General features: G+C 61.7%; 5 protein-coding genes across 5 annotated transcripts; 3 read left to right on the forward strand and 2 right to left on the reverse strand.

Moving 5' to 3' along the window:
* Positions 1–862: 862 nt before the first annotated feature.
* Positions 863–2,821, forward strand: COLE_04189 (uncharacterized protein; the record flags this gene model as incomplete). The annotated part of the gene is made up of 1 exon (XM_018421775.2): positions 863–2,821. One exon carries the CDS (start codon positions 863–865, stop codon positions 2,819–2,821), a length of 1,959 nt encoding a protein of 652 aa, XP_018282740.1.
* Positions 2,822–3,860: 1,039 nt separating this feature from the next.
* On the forward strand, positions 3,861–5,691 carry COLE_04190 (uncharacterized protein; the record flags this gene model as incomplete). The annotated part of the gene is made up of 5 exons (XM_018426288.2): positions 3,861–4,333; positions 4,430–4,719; positions 4,908–5,080; positions 5,153–5,317; positions 5,416–5,691. The coding sequence occupies 5 exons, from the start codon at positions 3,861–3,863 to the stop codon at positions 5,689–5,691; spliced, it is 1,377 nt and encodes a 458-aa protein (XP_018282741.1).
* Positions 5,692–5,862: 171 nt separating this feature from the next.
* COLE_04191 (uncharacterized protein) lies at positions 5,863–6,862 on the reverse strand (the record flags this gene model as incomplete). The annotated part of the gene is made up of 2 exons (XM_018421086.2): positions 5,863–6,460; positions 6,627–6,862. The coding sequence occupies 2 exons, from the start codon at positions 6,860–6,862 to the stop codon at positions 5,863–5,865; spliced, it is 834 nt and encodes a 277-aa protein (XP_018282742.2).
* Positions 6,863–9,071: 2,209 nt separating this feature from the next.
* COLE_04192 (uncharacterized protein) lies at positions 9,072–9,946 on the forward strand (the record flags this gene model as incomplete). The annotated part of the gene is made up of 4 exons (XM_065626330.1): positions 9,072–9,121; positions 9,438–9,637; positions 9,722–9,848; positions 9,883–9,946. 4 exons carry the CDS (start codon positions 9,072–9,074, stop codon positions 9,944–9,946), a joined length of 441 nt encoding a protein of 146 aa, XP_065482411.1.
* Positions 9,947–10,180: 234 nt separating this feature from the next.
* On the reverse strand, positions 10,181–11,724 carry COLE_04193 (uncharacterized protein; the record flags this gene model as incomplete). Its single annotated transcript, XM_018420632.2, has 4 exons — positions 10,181–11,099; positions 11,137–11,559; positions 11,599–11,647; positions 11,685–11,724. 4 exons carry the CDS (start codon positions 11,722–11,724, stop codon positions 10,181–10,183), a joined length of 1,431 nt encoding a protein of 476 aa, XP_018282745.1.
* Positions 11,725–12,837: the final 1,113 nt, after the last annotated feature.

Below are 12,837 nucleotides of genomic sequence, written 5' to 3' on the forward strand. Positions count from 1 at the left end.
ATCATGATATCGTTGCACTCACACCTCCTGGCATACTGTACAAGTGATGACAGACAGGGGGTACTCTCCTCCTTTTAACTCAAGCTTTTAACATGGATTGAGCCGGGTTCGTGCTGGGAGTGAGAGTACATTCAATATACAAGTGCCGCACTTGCCATGTCGCACTCGGCGCACAGGCACGACTGAGACGCGGCGACAGGAATGCCAGGCACAAAATGGGATCGCTGGGGCGGATGAAAAAAAAAAAGTCTAATAAAACCTTTGGACGATTGGGCGATTATCCTCAAATTCGCCACCCAGGCCGCCCCAGGGTGCAAGGGCAGAGGACGCGAGGAGCAGCCGGAGAGCAGGAAAGGGCCGAGAGGAACTGTAAATTGCACGGGGCGGGAGAAACGGGACGCGCTCCTACGGTGGGTGGGCGGCATGAGCGGGCAGCTACGGTGGCCTACTGTACTACTTAGGTTGGCAGAGCACAGTGCACCCGCGCAACAAGCACAAGCGCAACGACACCTCAGCAACCGTCCTCTCTCCTAGTCCTCTCATCGACATTTCTCTCTTCTTCATCACTCCTTTACTCACCATCACCACCCCCATCTCAAGAGAGGACGTGAGTTGTCCCGATCCCATCATCACAAATTCCCCGGGGCGTAGGTCATGGAGTGTGACACGTTCGTCTCGTCCACAAGTGTGACCCTCGCCGAACACGCCCTCCCTCGGCTCTCGGCCCTGCACCGCTGTACCGCCTGCACTCACCTGCTCCCTCCACCACCACCCTCCGCCGCCGCGCGCCGAATCTTCATTGTGTCTTTGCCACTAACTCCAGCTTCCCCCATCCTCTCACCCCCCTCCCCCCGACCAGTGCATGCGAGACGGTCCTCCTGCATCGCAATCCTCCTCTCTCCCCTCCTCCCTCCCTTCTTCCCTCCCGCCCTCGCGCGACTCCTCCCCCTCGCCCGAACCGCTCACTCCGAGCCCCCACTCCCCGCCTTCCCTCCTCCGACGCCGTCCTAGGCCCCTGCCCACCGTGCCCGGATCCATGTTCTCCTCCCGCAAGTACACACCCCTCCCCACCAGCGCGGAGGGGCATCGGCGGAAACGTGTCGGCGGCTTTGCCGCTTGGAAGCGGTATGCTGCCATCGGCGCTGTCGCTGCCCTCGTCCTAATTATCGGCTTCTCCTCCATGGGGAGTAGCAAGGATGTTAGCGTAAACGATGATGGGTACACCCCCAGCGCCGACTTGGGTTACGAGCCGGTTGCCGCGGAGCAGGGCGACGACGAGGACTACACGCCTCCCCCAGCTGGAAGCGCCGCTCCCGTCGACCACGCTCCCGTTGATCACAACGACGAGGATCAGCCTGACCTGGGAGCCGGCACCGACAAGACCCCTGTCGAGACCGCCCCACCTTCGACCCCTGCCGCGGACGAGGATGATGGGACGGAGAACGAGCCAGTCTCGGATGGGAAAGAACACCCAACCTCCTTTGAGACCGACCCCGACGCCTCGTCCACAACTCACTGCTCCACTGCCTATGGCGAGAAGCCCCTCGTTCAGTACGCGCTCACAATTGACGCCGGCTCGACTGGCTCGCGCATTCACGTCTACAAGTTCCACAACTGCGGGCCCTCGCCCCAGCTCGAGTACGAGACGTTCAAGATGCTCAAGCCCGGACTGTCGTCGTACAAGGATGACCCCACTGCGGCCGCTGCGTCCCTTGATGAGCTCATGGAGGAGGCTCAGCGTGTAGTGCCCAAGTCGCTGTGGAACTGCTCGCCCGTCGAGGTCAAGGCGACGGCTGGTCTTCGCCTCCTCGGCGAGAAGCAGTCGAGCGCGATCCTCGAAGAGGTCCGTAACCACCTCGAGACCAAGTACAAGTTCCCGGTGCCCGAAGGCGCGATCGAGATCATGGAGGGCAAAGACGAGGGTGTCTACGCCTGGATCACGGCCAACTACCTTCTCGGCAAGATTGGCGAGGGTGTCAAGACGACCGACACGCTTGCCGTCATGGACCTCGGTGGCGCTTCTACCCAGATTGTTTTCGAGCCCGACTTTACCTCGTCGAGCGACGACTTCCACGAGGGTGACCACAAGTACAACCTCCGCTTCATGGGCAAGGACCACGTCCTTTACCAGCACTCTTACCTCAACTACGGTCTGATGCGCGCGCGCCGCAGCGTCCACAACCTCGTGGCGTTCATGTGGCAGTTCACGCAGAGCGGTGAATGGGATGCTCTCACTGAGGAGGTAGAGGTGCCCAACGCCTGCCTGTCGCGCGGCACGACCCGTCGCGTCACCCTTGACCCACCGGGGCGTTCGGCCGTCAACGTGACCATGGCTGGTGGGAACGGCGGGTACGAGGCGTGCAAGCGTACTGTCGAGCTTGTGATGGGCAAGGACGCGCTGTGCAAGGTCGCACCATGCTCTTTCAACGGCGTGTACCAGCCTGCGCTGATCGACCACTTCCCTCGCGGCGACTTCCTCGCGCTTTCGTACTTTACGGACCGGATCAAGCCTTTGCTTGCGCCCAAGGCCAGCAGCCTGACTCTCAAGGACCTTAAGAGCATAGCGTCGGACGTGTGCGACGGCCCCACGGCGTGGGAGAAGCGCTGGGGCGACAACACGGAGGCGATGGAGGAGCTCAAAGACCGCCCAGAGTACTGCCTTGACCTTACGTTCATGGTTGGCCTCCTTGGGTTGGGCTACGAGATTCACGACGACCGGACGCTGCTTGTTGAGAAGCAGCTGCGTGGTGTCGAGCTCGGCTGGGCGCTAGGCGCTGGACTTGCGCTCGTCGAGAAGGCCGACCTGAAGTGCGTGGTGTAAGCGCCGTCGCACTCTTCAGCGCTCGCACATTGCCACGATTAGACCATCTTTACAACAAGACACTCGTTTGTCTCCACTGTCCCATAGACTATACTATATGCACCGGTCGCACGAGCAGGCAGCGGAGGGGTTGTATGGCTGAGGTTGGGAGAAGGGTCGGGATGTGACATTGCTGGGTCGGGAAGCAAGGGCGCAGGGAAGCAAGGAGAGAGTGTGTGTATCATGTATCACGTATCAGGCCTGCCTCGCTGCTTGATCGAGGCCAATCTCAGGTGCTCAGGCGTCGACGAGTCGCGTTGCGCGTGTCAAGAATTCGTAGAGCCCTGACGCACAGACATACTGTAGTGATCTCTGACGCCAGGTACGCCAGGCGCGTCGACATGGGACATGAAGCATGAGACTGATGCTGGGAGATCGGGAGACGCTGGGCAGCTGACACGCGACACGCGACAGGCGATCAGGCGATCAGGCGATGCAGGCGACCCCCATGGCCCATGGCCCCATGCCGGCATATCTCTTCTTCCTCTTTGCTCCTTTGGCCTTGCTCCTCCTCCTTCTCCTGGCGTCTCGCACCCCACACACCCACCGCCCATCCAACATGACCGTCGCCACCGTGCCATGCCATGACTCCCCGACCGGCGCGACCACCGCGCACCGCGCACCGCGCACCACGCACCGCGCAGCACGCACCGCGCACTCAACTCACCCATCACGCACTCACTCACTTACCTCTTCTCGCCTGCTCCATCTCTCTTCACTCTAACCTTGACTCGGTCTTGACGACCAGTTCCTATCCCCACTTTCATTCTGGCCCAGCCCATCGCCCGCTGCCCCGCCCACTCGACACCGACGCTTGACGCGTGTGTCCTCTCACAAACAATAACAATTTCCTCCTTTGCGAGCCACTCCTCGTGACTCGTGACTCGTGACTTGCACAGCGCACAGATCCCTTCTCTCGCGACGACCACATCCACGTCCACATCCTCACCCACCACGACGACCACGACCGCGGCAGCCTAACGCAGCCATCTTCATCGCCATGCCCATCAGCCTGCTCCGGAAGCAGCCGCCGCGGCGCAAGCCCGACGAGCCGGTGCCGACGCTCGCGGCCCTCTCCTTCCCCGAGGCCAAGCCGCTCATCGACGCCGAGTGGGCCTCCCATGCCCGGGACGCCCCCGCCCCCGCCCACGCACCCACAGCCTACAGGCACAGCTACGTGCCGCAGTACAACAACCTCGCTCCGCGCGCCATCCCCATCCCCGGCGCGACGAGTGACAGCGGCCACGGCCCCGGCCACGGCCACGCGGGCTCGGCGCCCGGCCGCTCCCGCGCCGCCTCGCAGATCAGAGACGCGACTGGCGCCAGCCCGGACTTCCACCGCCCGTTCTCGCCGCACCACATCGTGCCGGTCCAGCCAATTTCGCGGCCGGGCACGATGCGGCGCGCGCGCCAGCGCCGCGCCGCGCCGCTCACGGTGATTGTCGCGGGGCCCAGCGGGTCGGGCAAGACGTGGTGAGTTGCGTTGTGCAGCGCAGGGTGAACGGTGACGCGGACGGGACGGCGGAGAGGCCTCCGCATCTCGGATGAGGTCCGTGCCGCTGACGCCAGCCTCATCGACGCACTCACGCACGTCCTCGACCCGCAGGCGCCGCGGCTCGCGGTGCGCGTCGGGCCGACGACGAGCGTCGTGCGCCACGACATAAATGTCGCGGACGAGCGGCGCGGCGCCGTCCTCCTCGACACGCCGGGGCTGCCGCTCCCCGACGAGCTGCGCAAGACGCGGGCGCGCGCCCTCCGCGCCCTCATCACCATGGTCGAGGACCGGCTCAGTAGAGTGCTGGCCGAGGAGAGCAAGGTTGTGCGCCGCAAGAGCGATGGCGGGGAGCTGGTGCATCTGAGTGAGTACTCCGGATGTTGGGTCGGCGGCCGGTCCAGGGAGCGAGGCGCGTACGAGGGAGAGGCTTGTGACGGCGTTGGGAGCCAGACAAGGGTGGCCGGAAGGTGTGACCATGGAAGGGCGGAGCGAAGGAACACTAGAGGACGTGTGCCGGGCGTCACGCCGCACTCGGATCGCCGCTCACCCCAGTCATCTACGTCATGGACGCACGCACGATCCTGTGTCCCGCCTCGCCGGTCGAGATCGACTGGGACACAGTGATGGAGCCGCCCGCGAACAAGGGCCCCACGCGGCCCGAGAGCGAGCTCGAGCCCGAGGCGCCCGGCGTCGCCGCCAAGCTGAGCGCCGACGACATTGAGGCTGTGAGTGCTGCCTATGGGCAGAGGTGTCGGTTCCCAGCTAGGCTCAGCGGACCACGTCCAGTCTGACCCCAGATGCGCCAGTTCTCCGTCCGCGCCAACGTCCTCCCTCTTCTGACGCATGCGGACGCGCTCACGACCACCGAACTCACGGCCGTACGCGCCGCTGTCCGTCGCGACCTCGCGGCCGTTTTTGGGCGTGACCCCTTGGGGCCATTCGGCGTCCTTTCTGCTGGGCAAGTGAGTGGGGCGTTTCGGGAGCTCGCCGGTTGCATCACTGTTAGGCCGATGGCGGCGAGACTCTTGGCCTGTGATTATTGGACTCCCTCTGACCCCAGTACGAGGACGACTCGGGCGACGACGCAAGAGACTCCGAGCCCGACACCGACTTCCCGTACGTCGTCTTTGCGCCCGAACCTGGACCAGGCTTCACGCGCGCGTTCCGGTGGGGCCGGGCGGACGCGGCTGATCCCGCACACTCGGACCTGCCGGCGGTACGGAATGCGATCGTCGATGCAACTGACTGGCTGCGCCAGACGACCCGTGAGGTTGTGTACGAGCGCTTCCGGACTGAACGGCTGTTGAATGCGCGGGGCCTGCGGACAAAGATCTAGTGTTATTATTTTTCAGCGCAGCGCAAGCGCGCGATCGCTGCTGGCGGGCGGTCCTGTTGATATTATGCATGCTGGTTATGTCAAGATGAAGTCGATGAAGTGAAGTCGTGTGGGGAGCAAGAGGGCGAAGGACTGTCGCGCTCGCGCACTACTCCTCAAAGTCGCCTGACGTCAGCTAGGATCCAACACCGCTAGCTCACCCTCGTCCATGTCCTTGGGGACCTTGGGCTCCTCGTCCTCGCCGTACTGCATCATGTTGTCGACATGCGATAGAATAGTGTTAACACTGTCCTCGTCGGTGACATCCAGGGGAAGGAAGGAGACGATGTTCTGGTCCTCAATCAGGCCTGCGACGGCGCGATTCAGCCCGTGGAACCTGGGATTCGTGCGGGCGTGCACGTCCTCCTCGACCAACCCCGGATCGGGATCAAGGTATCGCCCAACCTCGCGCCCGATCCGCCCCTTCGCGTCCTTAACTAAGTCCATCTTGCTCATGAGGCAGAGCATGGGGATGCCGAGGGACAGCATGCACGACATGGCGGAGAGAACACCTGCAAAGTACTTGGCGCGGTCCTGCATGAATTGCGACTCGACGAGGTAGACGGCCGAGGTGCGGAAGTTGAGTCGTCGGTCGAGGAAGGTGGCAAGTTGTGGGAGGAGGGGGATGTGCGTGTACAGCTCGATCTGGCCGGGGCAGTCGATGATCAGATACTCGTCCTCGTATGCGCCAAGCTCCTCTTCCAGCCAGTCGAGGTTGTCGAGGAGGTACCTGGTGTAAGCGGCGGCAGGATCAATGGTGATGCCGGATGGAGGTGAGGGAGGGGGGCAGGAGTAAAGCAGAAGAGGAAGAGCGATTCGGATTCCGCGACAGATGCAAGACTGTCAGGCCTCCTCCTCCTCTGGCCATCACCCGTAGCCTCAGAGCGCAAACTCACTCAAAGCAGTACACCAATCCACCGTTTGGCCCGAACTCGAGCTCCTCCATCACGTCTTCGAGGCTGATGAGATCGCGGATGTCCAATACTGGCGGAGTCTCGAACCGTTCCGCGGCGGGGTCGAGGTTGATCAGATGCACTTGTCGCCCAATGGTCTGGGCATGCGTGATGAGCGCCTGGCAGAAGGTGCTCTTGCCCGCGCCAGCGGGGCCGGTGACCATGACTGCGTAGCGCATGGTGGGGCGTGTGACAGCGGGTGAAGAGGGCGAAGAGCGCTGTTAGAAAGTGAACGCTGGGAGGCGATAAGTCGAAGAAGAGACCAGATGTGAGGAACCAAGAGAATAGCGGCCTGAGGATGAGTGATGGAGACGTTCTCAGAAATTACACGGGCATGAGCAATCGTTCAAGACGTCAGAACATCTGTGGTGGAGGTTTCTCGCCAACTCTCCCACGGTCATCTCGCTCTATTCCGGCGATCAAGGGTTCAAGCCGACCCTAATGCCAGCGTCATCGTACTCCCAGCCGCTCTCGACACGATCTCCCTTTCATCTCCTTGTCTCTTTTCTCACTCTCTCAGATCAGATCACAACTACCAAGATGGCTGACAAGTCCGAGTGAGTGACCTTGATTAGTCCAGCTGACAGCAGCAACCAGTACACCTTCACCCCCATTCATCCCTTCAAGATGGACGAGCCCAAGACCTGGTGAGTTGACAGTCCAGGCGTGTGCGCGAATGACCTGGGAGACCTGCGAAGAGGAAGAAGCAGTGGTCGAGATTAGAGCGACGGAGATGTCGATGTCAATGTCGATGTCGAGCTCGCATAGCTGACAGCAGGGGCCAGACCATCGGTACGTGTCTCAGGTGTAACATGAATATGCGGACCGGCTGCGGAAGTGCCCGAGCCAGTAGTTGATCAGTGCATCGATCGCGGTGCCACTCCCAACTATTTTGCAGAACTGGCTTGTCACGAGCTCCTGGTTCATCTTGATGTGGACCAGGAGCGCACTGCTTGCCTAGGCACCACTGCACCCTTTGAGACCCATAGCTAACCTCGCCAGGCCAGCTCAACTGGGACACGTGAGTGATTTGCTTCTGGTGCGCGCACTGAAACCAGTGACAAGATTGTGTTCTCGAAGCGCTCGCTCCTCGAGTTCCTCAAGTGCGTGGGCGCCGGTCCAGGTGGACTATGGAGGCCAGCAGCTTACTCCTAGATCTTGCCAGCTGACCGTCAACACGAACTTCACCGAGATCCAGAAGCTGGTATGTGCCGCTCGAGGGGAGCTGCTTAGCTGACAAGCAGCCCAGTATGTCTATCCTGACCATGGAAGGCGAACTCACGCCCAGAGTACGCGTCGTTCGGGCACATGTCGCAGGCAGCGACGGACGAGGCTGTCAAGGACCTGATTGAGGTGTGTTGATGAGCAGGGAGCACGTAGATCGCATCCAGACGCGCCTGATTGGCGCTCGCGCTCACACCAGGCCGAGATTAACGACCACGAGGACCCTAAGCCCTCGTCGTCCTCGCAAGCCGCCACGACCCGGCCATCGCGCAAGGTCGTTGACCCTCCCGGGGGCAAGCAGAGCTTCAAGCTCTACGGCGAGGAGTACGAGGAGGCGGACGCGCTCTCCCTCGCGCCGCCTAAGGATGGCGGCCCCGGCGTCGACATTGACATTGACCGGATGGAGCATCTCAAGCTCCACGTCGAGCCCGAGGCTGACGGCGGCGCGCACATCGAGGACCTGCCCGATGAGAACAAGATCGAGCTGGGTCCCGGCGAGAAGGTCGAGTCGGCGACTGCTGAGGCGCGTAACACGGAGCGCGAGAGCAACCCCCCACCCAACTTCCGGCCCACGCGCAAGGTCCGCGAGGGTGAGTTGCTCGAGGACGTGCTGCCATCCGCGCAGCACGCGCACGGAGGCGATGTCGGCATTGGCGGTGGACCCGAGCTGACCCCAGGTCCCGGCGGCAAGTCGCAGATGGGTGCTGCCAGTGAGTCGCCAGCTTCCCCGTTGGCACAGTAAGCTGACGGCAGTGTTTGGCGGTGTCGAGGACGAGGAGGATGTCGAGGCGCCGCGCAAGCGCAGCGACAAGAACGTACGTCCGCCTTATGAGGCCAGACTGACTCCAGGCGTCCAGCGGTCTGTGGTGAACGTGATTAGCGAGTATCTAGATGGGATCAATCATGATGCATACTCTCGTCACTATTCCATTTAACATCTCTGAGACATGCAAGACTACCCTGCAAGCTGCAGACTAGGTGTGTACCTGCGCCGAGGTTGGCCCGCGTCGAGGGAATAAAGTTGCGCCGCTGACATGACGACGGCCCCTGAAATGATGTCCGCCCACCCCCCATTCCAGTTCAACCTCCACATCATCCTTCTCGCTTCCCGTCCGCCGAGCACGTCGCGTTTCTCAACTCTGCATCCAACACTACGACACGACAATGGAGCGCATCCTGCAGAACCCAGAAGAACTGATCCGGTATGTCCGAGTTTGAGGGCTACAGCTGACCCCAGCATCGCCAATATGTACGTATCGCTGCGCGGCGCCAATGCCGTCGTGGGATAGCGGGGGCGTTGACGCCGACGAGGCATGTCTCAAGGCCAGGCGCCCCAGTCCGGCGTGCGGTGTGCGGATGCGGAAGGCTGGAGTGATGGATCTGTCCTCAGCAATATGCTCTCCGTGAGCAGCACCGCTATCACTCTTCAGCATCCCTCCTCCTCCGCCACCCCTTCCGCCCTCCTCTCACATCTCGGGTTGCCCCCCTACAACCCCCTTACCTCACCCCGCCTCCCCACGCTCACCCCAGGGCGGTCGGCGGCCTCTGCATCGCCGGCGGCATCGGCTCCATCATCAACCTCTCCTTCTCCTCGATCATTATTGGCGTGTACGAGATTCTCGCCGGCGTAGTCGTGCTCGGCATGGAGGTGCGCAAGCCGTCAAAGCACCAAAAGGCGCTCGTGGCGCAGTACGCGAGCTTCATGCACTCGTTCATTGGGCGGGGTGTCTGTGAGTCCCTCCGTCTGCTCCTGTCTCGGAGGCTGTTCGCCTCCGCCTCCCTGCCTCTCTCACCCGCGACCCTGCTCACCACAGTCTACCTCCTCATGGGCGTGCTCATGCTCAACTACCACACGCTGCTCAAGGTGTGCGGCTCGATTGTGGGGTTGGTAGGCCTCGCGTTCGTGGCGCTCCACTTCATCCCTGCTGTCGACACGCCGAGGTCCGTAAGATGAGACTATGCTTGCTGACGACAGCACGATGCGCGCGCCAGACAACGACCCCGAAGCCCAGCCGGTGTGGCAGGCTCCCACCGAGTAGGCTGGTTCATAAACGCTAGCTATTCAGACATCTTATCCGATCTCGGCTGCGTACAGCCCGCCTCGCCTGGATAGACCCGCAGGCATATACAGTAGAATACGAATGCACCTGTGACAAAGTCCATGACACTAGACATACAATCCACGCGGACGGGACGTCGTGGGTTCTGCCGCACCCATCGCCAAAGCCTAAGCCTTCGCCCCCTGCCTAGAGCTGTCTGTCCCCAGCCGCAGGCTAAGCTTCAGAGGGCTCGACCTCGGCTTTCAATTCGTCCTTCCCTTCCTGCGTCACATCCTCGACCTTCGCCCCTGCCCGGGCTTCCTCCGTAGTATCCGCCGCTGCGGTGGCAATATCCTCCGGCTCTCCTTCGCCTTCGGCGGACACAGCCCCACGCCGCGGCAATGGGGCAATGTCGCGCTGCGATTCAGTAATCACTGTTGTGCGGCTCAGGGGAACAGGCTGGTCGCTCATCCCGTGTGGTGTCATGTTTCCAGCTTCGCCGACGCCCGTCGCCGGCTCCTCGCCATGGTGTCCGTTGGATGTGATCGGGCCCATGTCCAACTCGTCCACGCGTCCGAGGTAAGGCGTGTTGCCTGGGTCGCCGCCGCCTTCAGCTTCTGCCCGCCCGGAGTTCCCGCTGCCGCCGGCAACAGGCCGTCCACTACTGCCGCTGGCCCCTTCGGACTCCCTTCGCCCTCCCCGCTCAGGACTCTTGCGCGTTTCCGCGTCGTCCTCTGGTTCGGGAGTTGGTGAGCGGCCTTGCTGCGACGCAAACACGCTCCCGCCCTCATTTAACATGAGCGGGGACATGAGGCCGTCGTCGCCTGGCCCGTCGTCCACGTCCATCATAGGCTCGCCGAGCGCATCGTTCTCTCCTGTCGCCCACGGGATCGGAGAGAACATGGGCGTCATCGAGCCGGGTGGCACTGTGCTGTCAACGTCCATTGTCGCAGGTGAAGGCGAGGCCGACGGCGTGCCGATATTGTCCATTGATAAGACCGATGGTGGGGGCACGTAGGTGTACGAGGGAGGCGCGTACGCGGTGGTGACGTTGATTGTCTTCTCCACGGCGCGGAGGAACTTGCCAAGAGTGGAGTGCAGCCGTGTGGGTGCGAGCAGCAGCTCTGCAAGGCGTTGAACCGTGAAAGGCGCGCTGAAGTCAGCTACGCTGTCGACCTCGTGTGGCTCACTAGGGAAGGTCCTCGATGCGCTGCGCCACCTTCTCCACCTCTCGCTTGCCTTCTTCATCGTCGTACCAACTAGGTAGTTTGCGCCCGCCGATGATGACCTCCTCATCCCATTCGTCCTCGAACGGGTTCCCGCGCCCAGTGGTGCCGTTCAGCCGCCCTTCGCCGGCGTTGATGACCAGCACGTGCGGGCGGCGGCGATTTGGGTCCAGCGGCGCAAACGGGGGGATTACAAGACCTCCGGGTGTAGAAGGCCGCAGCTCATCGTCCTCCATTGTAATGGGCACGCGCCCGTCCGTGTTCGTTGGCGACACTGATACGGGCACAGCCCCAGAGTAGGTGGGCGGCTTGCCTTTCTCAAGGAAAATGGGGTGCGCGGCCAGCAGCGCGAGATACAGGTGGTGGCGAAGAGTGGGCCAGTCGCAGCTGCATGTCAGCAAGCATACTTGGGCAGCTTAAGCTTACTCAAATGTTGCGGACTCGGCGAGCTTGGCAAGGACGGGGTCGGCATGGTCTACAGTCAATCACAAACAACAGGTCTTGTGACCCACCCATGCTCGGACTTGACGTGCGCGGAGCTGCCGGCGCCATGGCGAAGACGACGGCAAGGGGAGCTATGCGTTGCGTAAAAGCCCGTAGAGTAGACCTGGATTAGGAGATGGGACGGAGAGACGTGAAGACGATGCGCAAGGGACTTGGTAACTCGAGGCTGAATGACGAACTGGCCACCGCACTCTCCGTCACAACAATATCGGGAGGTAGCGGATGCTCGAATAAGTACCACGCGATACTCGCGTGGCTTTTGGTCACGTGATGGAGTAACGGAAGCATTACGTTGGAACGTGCTGGAAGGTGGTGGAGGTGGTGGAACCGGGTGGCGAATGAAGCTGGGGCAACGCCGGGCCCGCGCCCAAGAACGCGGAACGTAAGTGCCCTAATGAGAGACGCGTCGTGCTGCAAACTCTCGGACTTGACACACTTTCAATGAGCCATTCAGACTGGAGGGTTTCACATGCACTTGAATGCAGACTGAACGAAGCGAGCACGTAGACATACCGCACAGCGGGCTGGGCACGACCGACGGGGATGAACTACAGATCATGCATGCGGTCGAGGCCGGCGGGCGGAGAGGGCGGCGAGCCGGCAGCAGGCTGGCTGTGCGTGCCGGATAAAGTTGACATCGCCGCCTTTGAGCCCCCCTCAAAATCTCAGAGACCCTGGATGGCACACCTCCGCCTGTAATCCCCCACGCCACCAATTGCTCACCCAGACTGTACCAGAGACTTCTATCATCACCACTCGTCCTACTTCCATTATTGATCACGTACCCCCCGTCATAGTCGACCATCTCATCTTCTCTTCCATCACCTCCTCCTCCTCCAAAAGTCCATCTCTAGCACAATGGTTCGGGAGACGTGAGTATCCCTCCCTCGCTGTCACGCGCAGCAGCCATCGAAGGTGCTCTGGTGCTCGTCAGACGCATCGTTGGCTGCGGGCGCAGAAGCTTGGTCACCCATATGAAATCATGCTGACGCTCGCCTTCTCCGTTGTCATGCAACGCTCTACTATACGCGCACGCTCTCATTTCACCTCCCTGTGACCCATTTCACTCTACAGCGAGTACTAGTGAGTACGAGGCACATGCAGAACGAGAAACAGAGCTGACCGTGTGTCTTCCCTTGATCGCATCACCGTTTTCGCGTA

The sequence above is a fragment of the Cutaneotrichosporon oleaginosum genome, assembly GCF_008065305.1.
Source record: "Cutaneotrichosporon oleaginosum strain ATCC 20508 chromosome Unknown ATCC20508_contig03, whole genome shotgun sequence".
Classification (NCBI taxonomy): domain Eukaryota; kingdom Fungi; phylum Basidiomycota; class Tremellomycetes; order Trichosporonales; family Trichosporonaceae; genus Cutaneotrichosporon; species Cutaneotrichosporon oleaginosum.